Source organism: Rhodnius prolixus, unplaced genomic scaffold (assembly GCF_049639745.1).
Source record: "Rhodnius prolixus isolate KJV_2025 unplaced genomic scaffold, Rpr scaffold_2, whole genome shotgun sequence".
NCBI classification, from domain to species: Eukaryota; Metazoa; Arthropoda; class Insecta; order Hemiptera; family Reduviidae; genus Rhodnius; species Rhodnius prolixus.
Window position 1 is genome coordinate 24962609 of NW_027411592.1, and position 24168 is coordinate 24986776.

At 33.9% G+C, this 24168-nt stretch overlaps 2 protein-coding genes across 3 annotated transcripts in view; one reads left to right on the plus strand and one right to left on the minus strand.

The window, feature by feature from the left end:
- Positions 1-164: 164 nt before the first annotated feature.
- On the minus strand, positions 165-980 carry LOC141450187 (uncharacterized). Its single transcript, XM_074120342.1, has one exon. The coding sequence runs from the start codon at positions 978-980 to the stop codon at positions 165-167; it is 816 nt and encodes a 271-aa protein (XP_073976443.1).
- A 6589-nt stretch (positions 981-7569) lies between these two features.
- The window catches only part of LOC141449304 (uncharacterized), a 455386-nt gene continuing 438787 nt past the window's right edge, over positions 7570-24168 (plus strand). The window contains exon 1 of one of the 2 annotated variants that reach the window (XM_074118586.1): positions 7570-7725. The gene's annotated coding sequence lies outside the window, so the exon portion shown is untranslated. The remainder of the gene's footprint in view (positions 7726-24168) is intronic. The other variant, XM_074118587.1, reaches the window with a different exon arrangement.

Genomic DNA, 24168 nt, shown 5'->3' on the forward strand with positions numbered 1-24168 from the left:
AAATCACTATTTACATGTAGATAAAATTTACTAAATATACAACTAAAATATAAATAAATAAATAAATATATATAAAAACAACAATGAGGGGAATGCCCAGTCAATATAAAAGTCCTACATATTGACTTCGTCACTAATCCATAATTACACAGTCACCTTAGGATTTAAGCACCGTAGATATGGTGATGCAGAATTCCCAAGGAGTCCAAAATAATTGACTCAGCAAGATTGTGGAGGCCGGTAGAGTAAAAACCCATCTCTCTCGCAAAATCAACCGTAAGCCTTGGCAGGGTTCCCCGGGCTCCGAACCAAAGGCCCATTACCCTATACTCCCTCTCACCGAACTCCTCGCGGAACTTTTCTTTGAAGAAGGGAATACACTTTTCATAAATTCCCTTCTTTTCAATATCCACCTTTTCCGCTTGGTTTGGGTCGTTTGTTTCATATCTTACCGTTGGGTCTATTACGAGCGCTTTTTTGTCCTTCTTAGAAAAAGCCAAAATATCGGCGAACCTTGTCGACCCATCGGCATCGATAGAGAAAACCTCCTCAAGGCAGTCATAATCCCGCTCCCTCAGCTTCTCGGAGATCCAGTGCTTCACATTGTGATGGCGGCGGGTGATTAGAAGCATGTTGTAAGGACATTTGCCCAAAACATGGGCTACAGTTTCAGTCTCTCGGCCGCATCTGCGGCAGAGGGTCCCAACATTTCCCGTCACATTACCACCAACACCTGGTACTCCTCGCAGAGGGGCGTAGTTTATATTAAGCTTGAGGGCATTTGACCATTCAGAGCCAGTGAGCAGTTGCTTATCGTTGATGAATTTATTGGCTTTCGGCTCCTCTTTAAAATGGCGGACACCAATACCGCCATTACCAATTAACTGATCTGGAATGGCTAATCTGGTGCCTCTGTTATGGTCAGTTTTGCTTTCAAGACCAAATAGTTCTTTGAGAATAGTTGAGCCACAGCGTTCCATCTCAAAACAAGGGACGGAAAAAAAGTTCAAATCAAGACGAGTTTAGTTGTAAGCAATTTATTGAACGGATATTTCAATCCAAAAATTAAAGATTGGGATGGCAGAACTAACAAATCACGTGGTGAAATCTAATGTGATGTTTTCTATCCTGAAAATTATCTCTGTTCTTCACTATTTAAAGGTACCTATTGGCTTCATAAGAAACTCCTAACATTCTACACATATTCGTACGACTACACTAACAATTTTTCTTCCACAATTGCTCTCAGCGATTTATCTTATGACCATTTTCTGTTCTCCTAACGCTTCAAGACCAGCCAATATATACATCACGTCCACCTCATTGAAAGCAGAAAAAATAACTTGGAATGAATTAGGGAAGAAATTAAGCCAGAAATTAACCTGCAGACCAGTGTAAAGACAAACTCAGAGCTTGAGGACGCAATGTAACATCTGACAGTCTCAAGACATTAAAGCAACATATCAACTTCAACTTTCAACTTCTCGTGCCAATATTTTTGCGTTTCCAAAACATAAAAAGGGAATCCATTGTATGACGTGACTTTGCCTCCAAGAACCCGGTAGCAGCCCGCCGAGCTGTAACAACAAGGGCACTAGGTAATCCATCGCACAATATAGGCAGGAACCAAGACTGGAGCGCTCAGGAACTAACTCGTTCTCCGAAGGACCTTCTACTAGCTTAAAATAACGCTACTGTTCGATCAGTCTCCTAAGTCGATTGATCATAACGGAAGAATGCTTAAGCCCGTAGATCTTTGAGAACGTCGTGGTCAAAGAAGTTAATTAAAAGAGGCCGCCAGCAAGAAAGTTTCTCGCTCACCGTAAGAGCTAGAGAGACCGCAGAAGAAACTAGTCTCTAGTGGGTGTTTTTTATTAAGTACACGGGTATACTTCTGATGAAAAGTACCAATAAGGGGTATACTTCTGATGACAACTGATAACTAGTATTCGTTTCTACATTAAGACCTTTTAAGGAGAGGAAGAGTTTAGTATTACCTTTTTCTGTTATCTTAAAACACTAAAAAAGAAGATTTTAATTCTTAAATTGACGTTTTAATTCTTTAACAATGTAATATCTCTAGATATTGCAATCTTGTTACAATGTAATTGAGATAATGCAGGAACTTTAATTTTTTGGATTAAATAATTATAATAACTCGTAATAGTTATTGATAGTTAATACCAGAACGAAATTTTGTTTTCTTGAATATAATTTAAGCTAGTATTATATTTAAAAAAATAAATAAAGTAGCCTACTTGGTGAACGATAGAGAATATTGTTTTTTGATGAAAGAAAAGGAGAGGTTTTAATTGGAGAGAGCAACCTTCTGCCAGGGTATCTCACTTACAAAGTGGTGAGGGGAATATTCCCGCCCCTTTAGAAATGTCACATCGTTCATAACATTTAGAAAATGTCAGAGGGTAGAGCAATCAGGCTCATTAGGCGTCACGCCCAAATTGGATGTAACTCTTTATAAATTAGAAGGTGTCGTCTAAGATGGAATATAAAAAAAAAGTTAAAAATTCTTTAGAATATTCCTGTTTTGTGAAATTTAGCGCAAAAAAAAAAATTAGATCAGCTATTTTGGAGTTTTAACCCACTCTTACAGTTATGATTTTGTGTTTTTATTGGAAATGTCCGATTTGACGTTTCCTGAGTCAAAAAAGTTGTTTTTAATTAGTTTGTTATTTTTTATTACTCCAAAACGGGGAATCGTTGGTTCAACGGAAAGTTAAAATTTAAAATTTAGACTATCTAAAGTTAATAAGGTTTCGGACTTAATTGGTCAACAAATACGACTCTTGAGAAGAGTTTTTGGAATAAATAAACAGCTCTAATAAATGTCTTTAAACTTGCTGTGTTCACTGCTAAAATTTAGTTTTGTAAGATTCATTTAAAATATTTTCTCAGGATTTTTTTTCAACATAATTCTGCATTGGTGTAACTTACATATCAACCCAATCGAATACTTTACGAAATTACTCAAACCAACCGAAGTTTTAACTTTTCTCTTAAATAAAATTATCTATTCTTAATTATGCATGCATTGACATTACTTTATTGCTAAGTTTTCTATTCGTGAAATAAAAAATTAGAGCAGACGTACCAAATAGTACAAGTACAGAATGAAGTTTCAGGATGAAAGAATTTAATATGGCACAAGTAGAAAAGTTTCACATTGTAAGAATTTGGAATGGTTACTCAAATAATTATTTTATAATGACTTATTTACCTTATATTTGCAGAAAGTCATAAATGATCAATACTGTTAAATAAAGTCCACAAAACTCTAATTATTTAGTTAACACGAAGATCAACAGATCGCACTAGTTGGAGGTCTGCATCTGCAAGTAGCTTGAAAACAGTTGTAGAGTAATTTGGGGATTAGAGCAATAAATAAGTTCTCGGCTTATTCATTAGCTCTTCACAAACTACTAATTCAAAAGTTTATTTTGTAGTTCAGAAAAATCTGTTTTATTCACATATTTAGCATATTTTTTTTTAATTAACTGAAGAATAGCACACTATTCTAAACTCGTTAAACGAAAATCCTTTCTTTCGAAATTAGTACCCAACCCTAATTTAATCCCATATACTATTTTCTTCTTTTTATTATTTTTAATGTAAATTTTACATTTTTGAATATTCTTAAATAAATTAATTATTAAATTACACGTTTGTAAAAAATGGTTCTGGATTTGATGTTTCTGATCAATTATATTCTTATGGTAGGTGAATTCCTTTCATAATGTCGACGCTGCATCTTCCTATTTTTTGCAGTTAATAAGAAATCTCTATATTAATTTTTAAAATAACCACTATTCATGGTAAACCTTTCGAAAGGTGTTTGTATGTAGATGTTTTTCATGAGTAGTGCACTTTGTAAACTTATATAATATTTTTGAGAAAAATGAAGTCAATGTTTTTGTAAAAAATTAGAAACTTGCTATTTCTTATGTTTGGGCCACAAAGTGAAATACTTGATATTATTATTTTGAAATATAAATTAGCTGATTTAAAAGGAAATTTAACCTTCTTTCTAATAAGCTTATTGAAATTGCTTTAGCTTTAATAGTTTGAGAAATATAGACAACTGTTTGTTAAAAAGTAGTAATACCTTTAAAAAAAACATAAAATTAAAAATATCTATAAAACGGAGCAGAATCGAGCCATCGTTTATATAGATTTTTTTGTTGCAAATGATGCCCAGAATCACCTCCCGAAGTTCAACCAGCTTTCTGCTCAAAAATGATTCTCTTAGTGGAGAAGTGGCATGAAATATGTTTTAATTTAGATTTTTAATTACTCATTATATTACCAAATACCTAAATCAGTTTGGTGAGAGTAGTTACAGTTTCGGTAAGCAAGTCAAGGTAGGTAATTACTTAACTATGATCACGAGGAACTTCAAGCGAAATGTGATGTGCTACGATCATCATCAGAGGTAACCTCTACCTCGAATGCTCATTATAAGCGGATTCGTAACAAATCAACACGAATGAATCGTTCAAAAAAAAAATATTGTAAATAGTAAAGAAATCGCTTATTTTTTTCAGGAGGGCTTAACGTCCAACTACCAATTAGGTGTCGTGGCTGAATTGTATACTTTACTATTGTAGTAAATTTAAATGTATTGGAATGTTTGATATTTGGCAACCCTGTAGAGGGTGTAAGAGAAGGGCTGACTGTTAGGAGTAGCTAGAGGGTTGCAGGTAGTAGGAGACATTCCTCAGTTGAGTTTAGGTTTGTCACTCTTTATGGAAGTTATGCTTTATGTGTGTTATGGCTTATGAATTAAGAGAATAAACTATATTTAGGTTAATTAGTGTTTATTCAAACTCTTGAGAATTAAGTATATAATTATTGTTTATGCGTTTTAGTAGTTTTGAGTTCTCTCCCATTTTTATTTCATTTTTTTATTTATTTTACACTATTAACATTTTTTTTTAACAAATAAAAAGTATCTAAACCCAGGATTTGAACTGGGGATCTCCTTCATACAAAGCCAAGCATTATTATCACAACATCAATGCCGCCTGGGCGAAATTTTATCTTCTTTTACTCATCGTGAGAAAAGGTATTTCAATAAGGGAAGATTTTCCAATCTGAATTTTTACTAGAAGCATCCGTAAACATTAAAAAGAATTATCACCCCGAATCCGAGAGAATGGTTTTTATTAATAATTTGTGTGTGGCGGTCAGATTCTTAAAAACGGATCGTGCAGAACTTAAAATTTTAATATTTTGATTGAGTTCCAATAGAAGGCGCAATTAACTAATGGTCAAAAACGCTACCGGAACTGGCTGTATACTGAATAAATTTTTCGGGTTTCAGGATTTTCTTAATGACTCACAACGTCTCTCTTCAAACTGGTACATCGTATGTGTGCAGATCCATAACTATTTCCTCTTTCTTTCTTGCCATCCCACTTACCTAATTCGACCACCTCCTCTATTTGGGCCTCCAAAGCCATTTCAACCGGAGTTTGAATTTGACGAAACACTGCCTTCCTGCTTTACAAGTCCTCCATAGTCTCTTCCTCTTCCTCACTCTGCGAGCCGCCTCTGAAAGCTCTTGGTACAGGCGGTTTTTTTTTTTTTACTTGTACGCGTTCTTCTCCGTAGCATCAAGGTTCTATCTCCAGTCGAGCCTAAGACAGCATTTTCCAATCTATTGGTTGGATGTAATAATATGTATGGAAGTTTCCTACCCGTTCAGATAAAGATAAATTTTGTAGATCTCTGTTTAATCTTGTCCCAATGAATAATGAGGTCACCCTTGATAGAGCTCTCCCATACGATAAGAAGGCTACATGCAATGAGATATCCTTCTTTGTACCTCAAGTAATCGTTACAGCATACGTTCTAAACTAATTAAGCTCCAAAATGGCGTTTACGTCACAGGTTGTCGGCGGATAATTTATTGAATAAGAAGGAAAATGCGGAACAGGTCCTGGAATTGGGGAGGACAGTGAGGGTACCAGCAAGTACCAGACACCCAGGCTAGCCCCTCCTGGCAATACTTCTCCTTGCTGATAATAAATTCAGATTTAAGTAAGTTCTACAAATTAAAAAATAGTCTTACTGGAATTGTTGCATAAAACTCACAAAGAATCGAGCTCCCAATCGGCGGAGGAGTTTTTCAAGGACTGTAATGCAGGCGGGCGACAAACTGATCTCTTTTTTGTTTCCTATTATTAAAATAATTATTACAAGTACAGTACTATTTCCTCTGGAATTTTTCAAAGAATTGATTAAAAATGACGTTCACATAATAGTCAAAGATATCAAATTGAGGTTTCTTGCTAGACTTATTTCTAATTTGATATGACTAGGTAATTCTTTTGTTCAGTAATTGTGTGGTTTTTGCTTCCGTAGAAGTACAAATGAATACCAGAGTTTCAATTTCCGTCCATTAGGACATCAATATTAAGGTGTATGTGAACTTATCGGAGTTGGACGTAAAGCCCTCCTGAAAAAATAGGCAATTACTTTACTTACTTTACTTGTTCAGCATTTGTTTTCATACCATTTTTTTAAAACCAACTTTTGTAAGGGCGGCTGAAATCTATTTCGACTGTTCCTGTAAATGTACAGTAAGGAAATGATGCACTTATTCCACCTTATTCAGTTTGTAAAGGTACTGTCTACAGTTTTGTTCTTTGAGTTCTTAGACTTTCACAATATTATAGATTGTAAAGTTTAAGATCTCTTATTAAAAAGCTAAAGTAATAAATAAGCCTGAAGTAATATTACCTACTGCTTGAAGTTATTTAAATAATTTTTTTGAAAACATAATAAACATTGATTTTTTTCAATGATTTTTTTATTCATACTCCTTCAATTTTGTCATGAATATTTGTGATATTTAGAAAATGAGTTTAGATCGATCGTTTTTAAACAGAAATCGATTTAAATGTTCTTAAGAAATAATTCGATCTCAGCTCATGATATTCTAAACTTCTTATTTTGCCGAAACCTAGCACACTTTTATCTGACTTTTATTGAATCAAGGAACTGACTATATATATAGGGCTTAATTGTTGGCGAAGTCTCCTTTGTAGAATTATCATCAATTATGGAGGACATAAAACTGCTAAAAATGCCATCGGCAGCCGTGCAAGGCGAAAAGATTCCTTATTAGATTTCAGCCATTCTTGGACCTTGCTGTAACCATGTAGCAACCTATTCATCTAAGAATGCTTCCATCCCGCTATGGTAAATTAAAACAATTTTTTGGAGGGAAAATTAATGCAGTACACCGTCAGTCTGGGAGAGTTCCCTCGCTCTTTATTAAGGAGAACTATAAGTTGATTTTATCAAAAATTAAAATATTGGAAAATACTTTTTTATTTATTGAAGGATCTTTAAAATTTTCATATTTTCCAAGAATGCCACTTATTTGCTTTCGAAATTTTCAAAATTGTTGAATTTTTTATTTAAAAAATATTTCGTATGATTCTTCGCAGTCCGATTAAATATAATCATCGGTTGAAATCGTTGTTCCAAACGGAGGAACGTTTGTCGCCCGAGTAAATCCGAACATTAGCGAGGAGAAAAGAGGGGTTGTAGGAGCAAGTAGTTCGGTTAGTTTGCCGCTGAGGGTTGATGAAGTAGCGCTAAAACGATTTTAAGGGTTAAATCGCTAACGTAGAAATATTGTGCGTGTTATCTGAAAAAATTCTGTATCTAGTATTTTATCATTAGATAATACATTACAAGGTGAGCTTTCAGTTGTGATTTAATTTTAAATATAATATGATTAATTTTTTTTTTGCTTTCAGAAAAATTACGTCAGTAATTTTTTTGAGCATTATTTTTAATTTAGTTTTACTTCATTTTGTAATTGTAACAGATTTTTAAATATGTATGGTTTCATGAAAATCACTGCAAACCAATTCTTTTTATTTGTTTCATTAAATTTCGTTTGAAATTTGAAAATTTTGATTTATATTTAAGATTTGCGTTCAAGCCTGTTCACTGTTTCCTTTTTTACAATTTTTAAACGTTTTAAAGTAAAGAAAATAAGTGCTCTGCAAATCATCATTTTTGACATGCTCATACTATCATTTTGCGAAATAAAAATCTAGTATAATTAACAAGCTTTAGTGGTGCTAATTCTACTTCTGTGGATACGAAAAATTTGTATCATTGCGCTTACAGTTTTTTTTTAAACTTTCAAAAACTGTCTCGTGTTCAATAAACTAAACACGAATGATCCCAAAACTACTTTTAGCGTCGAAAGAATTTCTTGTCTACATTTTAACAAGATCTGAAATACTTTTTTAAATAAAATTAATTATTGAATAAAAATTGGTACATGACAACGCCTTTTTCTACATTTATTAGTATATTTATTTATTTCTTTTGTTGTTTTCGGTTCTTTTAATTATTGTACAAACCATCTAACGTACTCTGCATGTATTTGTTGGTTTTTGCGTACACCCTTCATAGTTGTAAATTTTCTTTCGTACTTGTCAATTCTTTCTTATCAGTTTTCCAAAATTCAACCAAATTTTTTGTTAAAGAATCCATTGTTTCTTCCGTGACCTATTTGAACAAACCACACTTTTTGGTTGTATTCTTCAGAATTTGGAAGTTATTCTCCTTTATGTTAGTACAATTTGTCATGATATTACTCTTAGGTATCCCTAAAGTTGGTGAACAATGTATTAAATTTATAACTTACTTAATTAGTATTGGTAGGAAGAAAATTTATTTATTTTTATTGTATTTCATTAAGTTTAATTAGTAGTACAAAGGATACTGCAATTTTATAGTTGTCCATAAACATTACCAAATGATTTATAGTAATTTTCATTACTACAAATAAATAAATCAGTGCTTTTAAGTTTTTTAACGTTTATATTATTTAAAATAAGCGGGTTTAATAGGTTTTAATATATCTATATATAATATAGGGGAGAGGGAGGCACATTTGAACAGAATTTAGATTTTCTGTTTCAGAGTGCACAGAATCGTATTATTGAACCTTTTTATTTTGTTTTCTACAACTTTCAAGTCTTCTTAACAGATCTACATCAATAAACAGTTGGTACTTTACATTCATATCTTAATTTTTTTAATTAAAATTTTTTTGTGTCAAATGTTAATATCTGCCCCACTGGTGGAGCAGCAGCTTTGAACACAATATAAAATAGAAAGAAATGATATTACTTTACTCTGAATCTACCTTCTATCAGTTATTTCTCTCACTACTACATTACTTTCTCTTTTAAACCACTGAAATCTAGTTCAAAAATCAAGAATGACTCAGTTCAGGATGTTGTGCCCGAAGTGATGGGTCTAGAAAGTTTTGTACAAAATATTCGGTTTGTTGCGCTTCTTAATGTAGCTTCGGACCACTTTCCCCTTCTCAGCGATTAAACAAAAAAACAAGTCACAAACTTGCAGGTCGGTAGGGCACATTTTAACTGTGATGTTGAAAAGTGCCTCCTCTCCTTCTATAAAAGAAAATATAATATCCAACACTTTTTGCAAGCAAATAGACTTTTGTAAACTCTAGATTTAAAAATACGAATTCCAAATGTTAATATGGACTAACAATACTTACACCTTGTCCACTACCATCTTCGCAATACACTTCCGCAACAAAAATTTTACTTCCGCCATACAAAATATAACATTCCTCAATTCTGACTTTCCAAACAATGAAAACGAAGGGAAACTCTGTCAATTATACAGCAGGTCTACCATAAAATATGGAGAAAATTACCAATCATGAATGTTTTAAATATTTGGCGAGAAATTAAAACTGTTCAAAGGTGCCCCTCTTACCTAAATGTAAGCCTCCTCACTGAGTATTTCACAGCTGTTATTTCATCTCCATCTCCGGACAGTGAGCTGTAAGAAGCTCCTAGGAAGAGAAAATCCAAGGGCCAGCTGCTGGATTCGAACCCGTGATCCCCGCGTTGGAATCCAGTATTCGCTAACCACTCAGCTAATCCCTTCTCTTCGCACACATCTGTTATTAATCGCAGTTCCAAGTGCGTGTACCCAGTAAGATGGAGTCGTTGGCAAAGCTGAGAATGGTCCGTCCATCTTTAATTGGATAAATCAGAAGTAACTGTATTGTTTGACCCACTGGGAAGATGCAAGAACCGATTTGTTAATTCTCTTCCTGGAAGCGGTGCTTCCCCCCAACGTGTATTTCGTCTTATCTTTTTTTTTACTATTAGACCCATTGAAATCGCTGTTTTTTATTGGGAGAGAGAGGAAGAATGCATTCTTCCAGTGTAGGAATGGTAGGTGCTGTTATATCCTCAGCTTCACTGTAGGTTTACTTGAAGTCTTTTGAAGCTAAAAATGGAAATTGTAAAATTCCATTCTACGAATTCAGAATTTTATTGCGGTCACGATACAGAATATTTAATGAAACGGCACTTTAGAGGCAAGTGTCCCTCATCCTCCCCTAAAACCAACAAACTAAACTTGAGAAAAAAGTTTTATTGCCTTTCATTTAAGAGGCCAATGTTTAATGACATCTTGGGTGGTGGAGAAGTTCGCAGAACTTGCACTTTTCATCTTTGCTTTCTTCTTAATTTAATTTTAGTTAATATTTTCAAGTGGAAAATTAAAAACCAATACTTTGAAATACCGCAGAGGTAAGCGTAACCAACCTCTCCTCTAGAAGTGTTCCAAACTAGGACGCTGTGAGAAAATGTTATAGATCTGTATTTGTGCATTTATTATATCTACTTTAAAGAAAATCGATAAAACCGCTACTTAAAAGTAGCGAACAATTGAAAAAATCGATAGAATAGTGGCATTTGCAGCGACTCGATATTGACCAAAACCTTCTTCTTGGGCCCCATGGTAACTCTTAAACGATATATCAAATCGAACTACCTGTGATTTTCCATTTTGTAATTATTGTCCCAGAACTTTGTAAACACTAATTATTCGAGGGACCTAACTTACTAAGTTTTACTTACTTCTGCTTCAAACTCATTATCAATAAACTGCACTTTTTCCAATGTTTTATGAAATTATATCATGAATTAAGCTCTACTAAGTATGTAACATCCACCCCTGCTCTAGGAAATGGTATTTGTGATTAAAATTAAGTTTTTCGATGAATTAAGGCTGCTAATCGGACTTTTCTCAGTGTTTTCTTGAACTTATATCATTAATTAAGCATGACACAGTCTGCAACTTCCTGCCGTGATCTGGTAAGTGGTATTTGAGACTAAAAAAAATCACCTTTTTTTGGTAACCTAGGCCGGAATTCCGACTTTTTCCATAGTTATGTTAACTTATATTACGAATTAAGCAAGACAGAGTCTATTAACATTTAGTCCTGCTCTTGTAAATGGTTATTTGTGATTAAAATCTCTTTTTCTGCAACCATGTAGGGAAGTTCTCATTACTCAATTAAAATCAGCTGTGTAATGCCCAACTTCCCACACTAGTGGGGGGAAATTCCCATTAGTGTCACTTTCCGCACAAGTGAGTGGAAAAACTTTATTGTGCTTCCTTGATATAAGAAGTTTTGTTATTAACATAAATATTTTCTGTAAAACTCTAATAAGCTTATTTAAATTTATTTTATTTAAATAATTAAAAAACGAATATTAAACAATAAAATAAAAATTGAAAGGAATATAGAAATAAAAATAATACTTTAATAAATAATTAGATATTTTTAATTATAACAGTTAAAAAGGTTATAGTGTTACCTTATAGAAATTTAAAATGGATTCTAGTGATGCCTGTTTAGAAAACACTCCTCCATCAATAAAAGAAACAGCAGAAAATGTAATAAGTAATGTAAATACGTAAGTAATGTAAATAATTGTAATATAACAATAAATGTTTATAATAAATAAATTACTTTTTGTACACTGTAAAAATGAAATTTTTAATTTTTTTAGTTAATAAATCTAATGGTTGCAGAAAAAATATAATATTTAACTCTAGTGTAAAGTATTTTCCTCACACTCGGCAATTTGCACTTGCACTCGCATCGCTTCGCTCGCTCGTCCTTCGACTTATCCCTTCGAGTTGGTCTCTTTGGACGTAGTGGAGTGCCCTCTAAGTAGCATGGGAAACTGCTACCTCCTTACTATGGTGCCCTCGCTTCGCTCGCTCGTGCGTGCAAACCCTGCCTCGCGTGAGGAAAAGTACTACTTTCCACACTTGTTAAATAAATAACTATTTTTCTGCAACCATGTAGGGAATTCTCATTACTCAATTAAAATCAGCTGTGTAATGCCCAACTTCCCACACTAGTGGGGAAAAATTCCCATTATTGTCACTTTCCTCATCAGTGAGTGGAAAAACTTTATTGTGCTTCCTTGATATAGGAAGTTTTGTTATTAAATATTTTCAGTAAAACTTTAATAAGCTTATTTAACGTAACTAAATAATTAAAAAACGAACATTAAAAAAATAAAATAAAAATTGAAAGAAATATAGAAATAAAAATAATATTTTAATAAATAATTAGATATTTTTAATTATAACAGTTTTTTTTTTTGCATTGGCTTCCGCCATACAGCCAGCATCGTCTAGGTGCTTATCACTAGAATATCACTCACTCTCCATTCTTACCTACAAATACATTCGCTTCACACATTCATCATTCTACTATATACTGCTATTTACATAAACTACTGCTAATGGATGGAGCAGCATTCTGTGCTCCTGCCATCCTTATAGCTTAACCAAAATTAAAATCACGTAATCCTTCTCTAAGCATTTGCTTCCATTCATTCTAATTCGGCTATAACTTTTAAATACATTCATATTTCATTGCTAGCTCTGCTATCGACTTAAGCACATAAATGTTGGTGGAGAATATAATGTCTTCGTAGCGAAATGGTGCATCTAAATACCTGTATATATCGTCAAACATTCGTTTTCTTTCTACCACATAACGTGGACATATAATGAAATTGTTGATACACTTGCAAAGGAAGCCACCAATAGTGGGGAAATGGCTAATTATAAATTACCACACACCGATATCAAGGGTATAATTGCAAAAGCAGCACTACAAAAATGGCAGACAGATTACAATAATGGTGATAAAGGTAGATTCTATAAAACTATGGCAGATCAGTTACCTAGACAACCATGGTTTAAGGGAACTGTCACTAATAAATAGGTTGTTACGACAATAAGCAGGCTGAGAGCGAACCTCGCGGTGTGCGGATCGTATCTACACAGGATCAACAAAAGGTCCTCTCCTCTTTGCGTAGATTGCAATGAGGAGGAGGATTTCAAACATGTAATAATGATATGTCCACGTTATTTTTGGCCCGAGATGGCTAGAGATGTTGAGCTGTACGTCAAAAGTTGCCACTCATGTAATGAACGTAAGACACCAAGTGGATTAGCAGTACCACTGGGCCGAGTAGAGGGAGCTACTTATCCCTTCGAGTTGGTCTCTTTGGACTTAGTGGAGTGCCCTCTAAGTAGCATGGGAAACTGCTACCTCCTTTACTATGGTGCCCTCGCTTCGCTCGCTCGTGCGTGCAAACCCTGCCTCGCGTGAGGAAAAGTACTACTTTCCGCACTTGTTAAATAAATAACTATTTTTTCGATAAATCAAGGCCGGAATGGCGATTTCTTCGACTGTTTTTGAACTTATATTTAAATCTAAGGTAAACACAGTCTACACATCCGGCCAAGCTGTAGTAAAAATGGTCACTTGAAAAAAAAAAAAAATCAAATTACTTGAAAGTCCCATTTTTCGGTTTAACTAGGCCGGATTTCCGATTTTTTCCAGGGCTTCTTTGAACTTAAATCATTAATTAAGCACGATCCAATATGGTAACTTCCTGCCTTGCTCTAGTAAGTGGTTATTTGAGATTTAAAAAATCACTTTTTGATGAACCTAGGCCGACTTTTTCCATATTTTTAAACTTAAATTATAAATTGAAATTACAATTTTACTTTTCTTATTTGTATTTTTTTTTTTGTATATATTTTATTTTTTATTTATTTATTTACTTTACTGCTTTTTAACCAAAGTTATAACTTCGGTTAGTTTCTGTAATATACAAACAAACTATTGTAAGTAAAGTTATTATTCATTCATTGTAATCTGCAGAACCGCAGTGCGCATACTTTTATGGGAGTTAAGAGAATGTGATAATGGTAATTACTCATTGCAAAGCTTATCTACTTATGTGAGTATTCTAATCGAAAATGTACACTTTTAACCCACATGATTGACTTTTAATATTATCCTCCAGCTTCTCATTTATATTTGTTTTTTAAAATTTAAAAACCTATTTAATTCTCACTAACGTTATCCAAATTTATCTGCAGATTACACCGAAATGACCCTTTGTATGAAGAAACAAAATTGCAGGAGGCAAAAATGTGAAAGAGTTGAAAAGGAATGCTGTTAATCGAATTTTCAGGAAAAAGTTTCAAAAAAATCTCAAAAAAAAAGTGAAACAAAGATTTAGTAATGTGCTTTTGGCCAAGGAATTTTGGTTATTAAGTTACAGTCGTGTATAATCTCTGGATGGAATAGCTCAGGACGCAAGGAGTATCCTCGGCATGAGTAACTGAATAGCAGACACTGGATAGAGACGACAGGCGGAAACATATTGAGGAGACCCACCAAGACCAAGAACACGGGGTTGTCGAGCTAGGAAAGAAGAAGTTACAGAGGTGTTCGGCTGATTGCAGTAAAATTAAAATACAGTTTTATCCTCGTGAGCTTACAACTAAAACTATTAGTCGGTGTTGTAAGAGTTCTAGTCTTCAGAGGGCTTCGAAAGGTCTACATCATTTCTCGTCATTTACAAAAGTTTATCGGATTATTTGATCAAATGCTGTCGACATGATTCGAAATTAGTCCAATGTTTTTCATCACCATAAGCCATAATTATTAAAATTTGGTCGTTTATAGGTGCGATCAATGAGTTCCCTGAATATATACATAATATAAACGTAAACCATTCCCTGAGAGCAGTGTTGTTCCTTTGTATTTTATTATTCATAAACATTATATAAATAAAGAAGTTTTAATGTATGGAAAATAATTTATTTATCAAATTAGTCAGTATTTTCTCTTCAAAATTTCTGTACAAAGGTTTTTTCTTTTATTCCTTTAAATATGGAAAAAGGATTCCATTATTTATATTTTTTTATTTAAGTTGCATTTATTGCTATCGAAGTTTAAAATGTTTCCATACAATTATCTCTTGAACTTTATGTCGCCAGATGTTCCATATTTCAACTTAATTCTTTAGCTAGAGGTTTATAGTTTGTTAATCTTCAGCTAGTCAGTAAAGAATGAATATAACAATGATAAAATAAAAATATTGTATTTAGGACACAGGTTTCTTTTAAATAGATAGATTTAGCGTAAATTAAATGATAAAAAATTTTATACTCTTTTTGTATGTCACAGCATTGTTTGACAATATATTATTTATTTGTAAAAGAGAATGAGTTATTGTTTCAGCATAAAGTGTTGTTATAATGGAATAACACTTTACAAGTCAACCAATTTTGCAATATTCACATGATGTATTTTAATATAACTTTTTATGTTCCATATGTTTAATAAAAACAATATACTATATATTATGAGGCATTAAACTGTGGGTAACTACCACATCCTCTCCTGCTGTCAGAAAGGAATTAAGTGTCTTTCCTGGTAGCCATTCTTCCTAGAAATATCAGCCATTCAGGAGCGAAGCTCTGCACATTTTATTTGTTACGGTTTCCTCTCGTCTCAAATCCTTGATCATCCAGATCTTTTGACAGGGTGTTAGTGCAGAGAACAGTTCGAGCTCTATAACGTCTGTAATAACTTTTTTTTTCTTTGAGAGGAACACGCAATCTGGTGTGGCAAGTTTCCAATAATCCCATGATAAGTGCACGCCAACTCTTGGAAAGCCTCGCGTCAACTTCAGGGACCCTTGTTACGCCATAGACATCCGAAATCGCCTATATGCAGCGGGCTACTAAAGTAGAACTGCAAGGAAGAAACCATTCATTATTGAAATCAATAGGATGAAGAGACTGGATTTCGCTCGGAAGTTTGCCAATAAGCCGCTGGAATTTTGGAAAAATATAATCTGCTCTGATGAGAGCTAATTCAATATTTTTGGATCCGATGGACGAAAGTTTGTTCGGAGAAGGCGTAATAGGGTACTTGAAACAAAAAAGATAATAAAAACTGTACAGCACGGAGGAGGCAGTGTGATGGTATGGGGCTGCATGAGTGCTGCGGGAGGGGGAGAACTTGTCGTCATCGACGGAATTCTTAACGCTGAAAGGTACGCGGACAAGTTCCGCCATAATTTAAGCAAAAGTGCTCGTAATTAGGGGATCGAAAGCGCATACTTCTTTCAACAGGGTAACGATCCCAAACATACAGCCCAAAAAACGAAGGAATGGCTGCTTTATAATGCCCGGAAACAACTTCTCACCCCTCTACTGTCTCCGTAGGTAAACCCTATTGAAAATTTATGGTCTTATTTGCAACGGAAAATTAGAAAATTGAAATGTTCTTCCAGAAAAGAGCTCATAATCAATTTAAAGAAATCATGGGCAGAAATCACATCTCAAGAGACACTAAACCTGGTGGAATCTATGCCAAGGAGGCTTCAGGCAATAACAAATGCAAAGGGATTGCTTACAAAATATTAGGTCTTTAGTTTTGCGTTAATTATAACATTCAGCCTGAGTGTTTAAATACATACTTATTTTGCATACAATAAATTATTTTTCTGCTTTTTAATCAATTCATTATGTTTATAAAAGAAAATGAGAGCATTAAATTCATTGTTACTATCTTCGATTTCAGTGCTGAAGAAATAGTCATCCTAGAAACAAAAGTTCAGTAGATAAAGTAAAAAAACTTAGCGTATGAATACTTTTTTTGACCACTGTAATTCCTCTTTAAGAGGAGTGATTCCAGTTACACAAAGTGTAATTCCTAATAACTTACATAGTTTTTATTCAAAAAGTGATATAATGCATCAGTTTCATGTTTATTTATATCCATTCAAATGTCCGCTGAATTAAAAAGCAATCTTTTTAATATTTTTAAAATTTAATCACTAAAAGCAAATCTAGCAAATAGATTTGCCTTGTGCTTTTAATATAATAGTTCGTGTAATGTATGCCTTAGTCTTTATTTAAACAAAATATAACCGGTAGTTTCTTATAGTTAATCACGCAAAGAACCGAGCTGTACAGTATAGTAATATTTGATGTCTTAAATAACTTTTAGTTTTAATTGGACGCTTTCAGCTTATTCGTGACTGATATTTGAATTATCTTTTAAGTTTAACCTTTCTCATTTTAAAAATTTATCTACAAAACTGTGGCCCTCGAGCACATCGTTAAAGATGAATTAAACGAAACAAAAAAATTAGTAAGTTTTTATTTATATTCTGATAAAGGTTCATAACTGGAACTCTTCCACTTTAATTTTAAATTACTTTTTAGCATTCTATACCAAAAATACCAACCCTGCTTTGATTAATCAGAATTTACTAAAAGTAATTCACTACAAAACAATCAATAATGAGTGAAAAGTGGAAATAGCATTTGCTTTAATTCGGATGGGATATTGTTTATCTTTTCTACAAGATTATCTACTTTTGCCAAAATTAATAAAAATATTTCGTCTAAAGACATTTACATTGGAACTCTATTATCTAACAGTGAACTTGTACATATAACAGAAATTAAGTTTGAACTGTTGCCTGTCGTTAGACAGAGGGTAGAACTCCCCACTTTAATATCACAATAAAACTGATAAACTCAACTCAAGTAATTTTTAATTTAAAAAATACTTTAAATATTTTATTTGAATAACTAGAAAATTAGCCACCCAAATTCGCCGAGGGTTTGCTAGGAAATCTATTCCTATTTCATCTGGTCCCAGAGGTTCTATTTTCACAACCACTTGTTGGAGCACCTCCTCTAATCCTGGCTGGTGAGAGGTTTCTGTAAAAGTTTGGAGGTGTGAATTTTTCTGGCGAAACCATTCCTTCAGACTGTCACACATAAGTGTATGGTCGTTTCCTAATCTTGCTGACAGGACCTAGACAGGCTGTCTTCTGCTAGGCCGTGCAATGTCATGTACATTCAATCTACAGTGAATAGATCTACCATCATCCTAATGGATGGTTGGTTTTACTGGAATAATGCTGCAGTGAATCTAGGCAAAGCGCTGCTAACAGATGTTTTACCTATTTTTTTGCTTGTGGTTTCTCTAAAATTCTTGCGATTTCTGCGCATTAATTGACAACTAATCTTGTAAGGTTACAAAAGAGTTGAGGTTACGCGGAGAAAGCCGTCTCATTACCTCCTATATCATGAATCACTAGAATTTTTTTGACAAATATTCGGGTCACAAATTTGTTTTTTCATCCATTCGCTAAATAAAAGCAAAATGCGCTAATACCAAATGTGACTGCAATATAATCATCTCTTCTCACAGGATTCTATTTTACAATGATGGTTATATCAAAGTAAGTTTGCTGAGTGTTTTGCACTATTGTGATCATCAGACATGATGGCGATGTAAAGTAGCTCATGCTTGTGTTGATTTTTCTGAAATATTTATCAAAGTTATGATCACACAGAGTTAGTATCATTCCCCATATTTGTATTTTTCCTCTCTGGGAATGATTTAAAATAACAATCATTACTAACAATTTCATACTTAGTACAATTTAAAGCTGCACGATACTTTTTATTTGCTTTTCTGTGTATCTCAAAATTTAGAAAAAAACAGCCTTCCGTTAATAATATAATGAGAATTAGATGTTCTCTGAAGCGATCATTATTCAGTGACAAAAATATTTACTAAATTAATTATTACATTTATTTTTATTTAGATTTATTAAAGAATTCTACAACTAACCTGCTACGCTATTCTACCTTTAAGATTGTTATCCTTTGTTCAGAATTTAGAAGGCGACGATGGAGGTAAGCCAATGTGTTCTATGTGAGATTGAATGTAGAATCTAGGAGGCACCACCTAGACTCCCTACTCTTGATTGATTTACTAGTATCGCGGTAGCAATTCCCTTACTGAATGGACCTTATTGTACCTTATCTCGTCGCTTATCAAGTGTTGGCTGTCTCAGAACCACATACAATGTGTTCGGTGCCAAACTCTCCTTACAAATCCCTGGCATCGTACATCTGTTCTCCTCTTTCCAATCTAAACTATCATAGCTTAATTATAAATCGTAAATTAGGTTATTATTAGCTATTTATTTTTGTTTTCTCTTAATGGGCAAGGAAAAGGAGTTTTTCACTAGAAATATCCATTTTGAGGCAAAGAAAATTTATTTTTAGAAAATGCAAGCGGCTGACAAGTTTGTGAAAAAAGCTAAAATGGCCACTTCCTGAGTAAGAGGAATACTTGTTAAATCTAAATCTGACGCCTGGAACACAAAAGTTGAGCTTTACAGATCTATAGTGTGCGCCATACTATTATATGCCTGTGAAGTATGGGCTCCATTGTACTGCTCGAAAAATAATGTAAACAGCATTCAATTTTTAAAATCTTTGTCCACCTGGCAGCGTAATACGGCCAATTACATGGTACGCTTGGAGACCGGTATAGATCACATTGTATATGAAGTCATGAAGAGAATGTTAAACTGGTGGTCCAGGGTTGTTCAGATGGATGACAAAAGATTGCCAAAGATATGTATGAAGAGATTAATTTCTTTAGATCGCATCCCAAGTAACAATTTCAAATACAATTGGTACTCCCAGTTGAAATATAATCTGTCTCGTTTTGGTGCTCAACAATTTCTTGAACCTGGTAGTAACTCCTGTCAGACTAAAGAAATTTCTAATGTTTTGGCAAAAGTAAGAAACCACAATCTCTCAGTTGACTTATCTTCTGCCTTAAACTCTAGTTTTCATCCTATATATAGGAAAGTCAGTAACTTGGGTAAAAGCGAATGGTACTTAGAATATAGAGGTAGTATTTTGAAGCAGAGGATTGTAAGTCAACTGAGGCTAGGGCATCCTGATAATTGTCGTGTGATCTTTAAAGACAGTCTTTTCAAATTTAATGTGGACAGTCACTGTATTTGCTTTAATTTAGGTGCCCCAGACACTATATCATTTTCTGTTGGTATATATCACCAAGGGTGCAGTTCGTGAGGCTCTCAGAGATTGGATGAAAAGTACTGGGTGATGCTTCCTGGGGTAAAACACGGCAAGAGTGTCATGCCCTTGCTGTGTAAACAAAGAACCAAAAAGACTCTGTGCTTGGGCAGAAATCAGATTACTCTGGTTACAGGCCTATTCACAGGGCACCGTAGGTTCAGAAAGCTCCTGCACAAGGTTGGGCTTATTAGCTCGGAACCGTAGAGCAGACTGTGTCAGGAAGAGGAGAAGACGGCCTTTCACTAGCTGTTGCAAATATTTTGAAGGGTCACTACGATATCTTTGGAACTTTGAGGCCAAGGGAAATTGTAGCGCAGAAGGAACTGGTAGGGAAAGTCCTCAACCTTTTTAGAAGGGGAGGTTTCATCTACTAGACTTTAAGGGGAAGGCACAATAAGCCTCCTGTAGCTGCGGTGCCGTGGGGCATGGGTCCCGTCCCACCTTTCAGAATTTAAAATCTACAAGCTTTAAATGAATCAAGTCATAAAAAACGAAATGAAGTATGAATTAGTCTTTATCAAGTCCTCTTAAGTCTCCTTTCGGTTCTAAGGAAGTTTTATAACAATCGAATTCTAGTTAAGTGACAGATGTTTCTTAAATTAAAACCCTATTAGTTGTAATATACCCTCATTATCATGTAGATTGCAAAAGGGTTGATTAAGGGTTTGAAAAAAATTATTTTAATAAAAAGAAAATATTTCCTCCAAGTTGGAGCAACAGTTATAAAGCATCCAGATTGTTGCTAAAATATCCGATCATATTGCTCATTTTGGTGGTAATAATGGGTTGCCATGGGGATGAGGAGAACTTGTGAGGAACGCCTCTTAGGAAGAACTAATGTTTACATGGACGTTAAAAGCGATTTAATGGAAGAAATACGTTTTAGATTGATTTATTAGCCAAGGTTGTTTAGGCGATTTAACTTTGCCTTTTAGGCGTTGCGATTCTTAATTCTGTAAGTGCAGGAATTTCATTGAAACAGATAAAAAAAGGTGTGGTTTGTAACACTCACCTGTATTTCTCTTACTGTTATTAACGTGAAAAAACTTTTTGAAACCATAGTTTGCGAAAGAGCAAAAAATCTCACTTGATAGCCGATTTTCTCTTACACGATTCTCAAGGTGGTTACTTATACGTAAATACGTTTCTACTTAAACCTCAAAATGCACAAACCGAACTTTTTAGAAACAAAATCTAAGAAGGCATTTTAAAAAATAATTCAGAATTTGGACAATGCTGTGGTAATGTAAATATAAATTGTTAACTTCCTGTGATGATTAGTGTTGGCGATTTTTCTAAAAACCACTTTTCGAGGCCTCAAAATGGGCATTCGATAAAGTGGTACTTCTGCTAAACCGATTTTTTCCCCAGTTTAAATCGTTATTTACATATTTAATGACTATTATTAGTTAGATAATATTCGTTACTCTTACATGACCTTTCTAGAGGGACGATGAACCCACTTTGAACGTTTTAATTATTATAGCTCTAGGGGTACCTAACAAGTTTCTTCCCTCTCCTCTGCTCAAACTCTCCTCATAAAAAGTCTATGGGTCATCATCTACAACTATGGAGGGGGCCACCCAAATTTAAAGAGATCCTTGAAGCGAATGAAAGCTATTTTAAAAGTAAATATTTCTAATATCTTGAATTTAATATCTTAACATACGTTTTGAATTCATTTAATAATGATTACAGAAATATTTTTTAGGGTCACTATTAAACTTTTATAATACTTTTCTTAAATAACTATTTTCATTTTACTTTTCCATTTGCAGTGCATTTATTTGCTGAGAAGATTACAAAAGCATCTGCGGAATCTAAATGTTTCGCTGGTGAAGTCGGAAAATGATATATGAAACATTTCTTTTACCGATTACGAGCAAACCGTTCTAGAGGTTGTATGTAATAATCGGTAGAAAGTTACTGTAACTGCTTCATAAACTTGGTTAGATGGTAGACAATTTGATTTGTAACTTATATCATAGCCTATAGAAACGAGCAATCAATATTACATTAGTTTTGTAATAAGTAAAACTACGGTTTTCGATGCGCTCCATCAGTGTCTTGCTGCCTTGTTGAAAAGTTTCATCAACTTTGTCTTACAAAGTCTAGTTGCATAATCTCGAACGATTCAATATTATTTTAGGGGTATCTAACAGCGTGAGAAATAAGTCTATTTAAGGCTATTTCTGCTCCTCTTCTCAAACTCTACAAGTCTTTGATCCTCTTCCAACAGTAAACTGCCTGCTTACCGGCAATACATCAGGATGTTCATGAACTCCACAGTACCCGTTTAGTGAAATTATTTCCAGTAACTGGACAGGCATCCACTGGAGTCCTCCATATAGATTCTATAACAAACTAGGCGCACATAACAAACTATATTTGCTATCCTTTATTTCCTGACATTCCTAGCGAATTTACCCATACTTTAGTAAAATCGTTTGTCGTTGACCTAATAGAGAAAGAAAAGTCACTCGTTCAGGGATTCGGCATTGTTCACTTTCTCCCTAGACACTTCAAGACGTACTATGTACATCACTGTAAATTTACTTATTGCATGAAGGTTGTAAATCTATATAAATAAAAATGTAAATGTTCGTTTGTTCAATATCTAGCTACATCCACCAGCTACAACGCTACAGCTTAACTAAATTCTTCACGTTATGTCAAAATGTCGCGTTTACGAAAATAATGCTGTATTCGGAAGTGCCTACGTATTGCACTTGGAACGCGAGTAGAAAATCAAATATTCCTAAGCTAACGCTTGGGCAAAAAGGCATTTACGATCGAATAATGTAAACTGTCAACAACGGGGTAAGAGAAATCTTCTTACAAGCGCCAGGAGGAACTGGTAAAACGATCCTAATTAGATTGATTCTGGCAGCAATTCGATCCCAAAATCACGTAGCCTTAGTTCTTGCGTCATCCGTAATAGTTCCATTTAACAAGACTGAGCCACAACAAAGCGTGGCTGGGTACAGCTAGTTAATTACAAATAATATAAATGGTATAAGTTTATACTATGCAGTATGTATAGCTATATTTGTGAATGTTTATGCCCCAGAGGATTTTGTTAAGAATCATCTAAGAAGAAGTTGTATTCACCTTCAGATTAAGTCGGAAGAAAAATGGCGAAGAAGAGAGATAAGAGGGGGCTTTACAATTAAACGATTTAATTGAAATATTAAACAGGAATAAATATATTGTGTAGATCAAATTATTTTTGGAGAGAAATTGAATTGATTTCACGTCAAATGCAGACCATCGCCAGCTTGTTCGCACTTTAATATGGTCTTCTAATTATATTCCCTTGAAAAGATATTGAAGGTTTTAATTCACAAAATATTTTCTGATAATAATATTATATAAGCGTAAATTAAATATTTTACGTAGGTACATATATTTTGTTGAGACTTTTTTAAATTATTGTAATTATATTCTAGGTGCGTGTCTCGAAATATACTTCTTTTTTTTGTTTAATATTGTTCAACACTGTCTTGTTCACGATAAGGATTATCCTTGAGATAAAAATTATTCCTTATGCACATATTAAATGGATATTAGAATAATATATTCCAAAATGTATAGTTAGTTGTTTACTGCATGTTGTAAGTAAGTTTGCAAGGTACAGTGAATATAAGGGATGCACATATGGGAGAATTGGTATATATATTTCATGTTTATAAAGCTAGCAAGGTTGTATAGATCTAGCTTGGCTGTTAAGACGGACCTAGCGTGATTGTATGTATACCATCACATGCTATTTCTGGGCTTCTGATTGATGCTAATAAGTTTGTTAAACTTAGTTTATAGTTAGCCTTCGTTTTCTTGTCCATGTCAGACTGAAGACAATACCGTTCTATCGTGCGGCTTCTTTCCAGCAAAACGGTCTGTATCATCTTCTTATCTGGCGCTGGACGTCGCCTACTTCGTCTCCTTTCCTTTATTAGAATTAATTAAATGTCTGACCTATACCTTTATAAAAACCGTAAGCTGTTCTGCCTTATCTTGGCAATAACT

Bases quoted from the DNA above. Each gene is read 5' to 3' on its own strand.
- LOC141450187 (XM_074120342.1), bottom strand. From the start codon at position 980: ATGGAACGCTGTGGCTCAACTATTCTCAAAGAACTATTTGGTCTTGAA.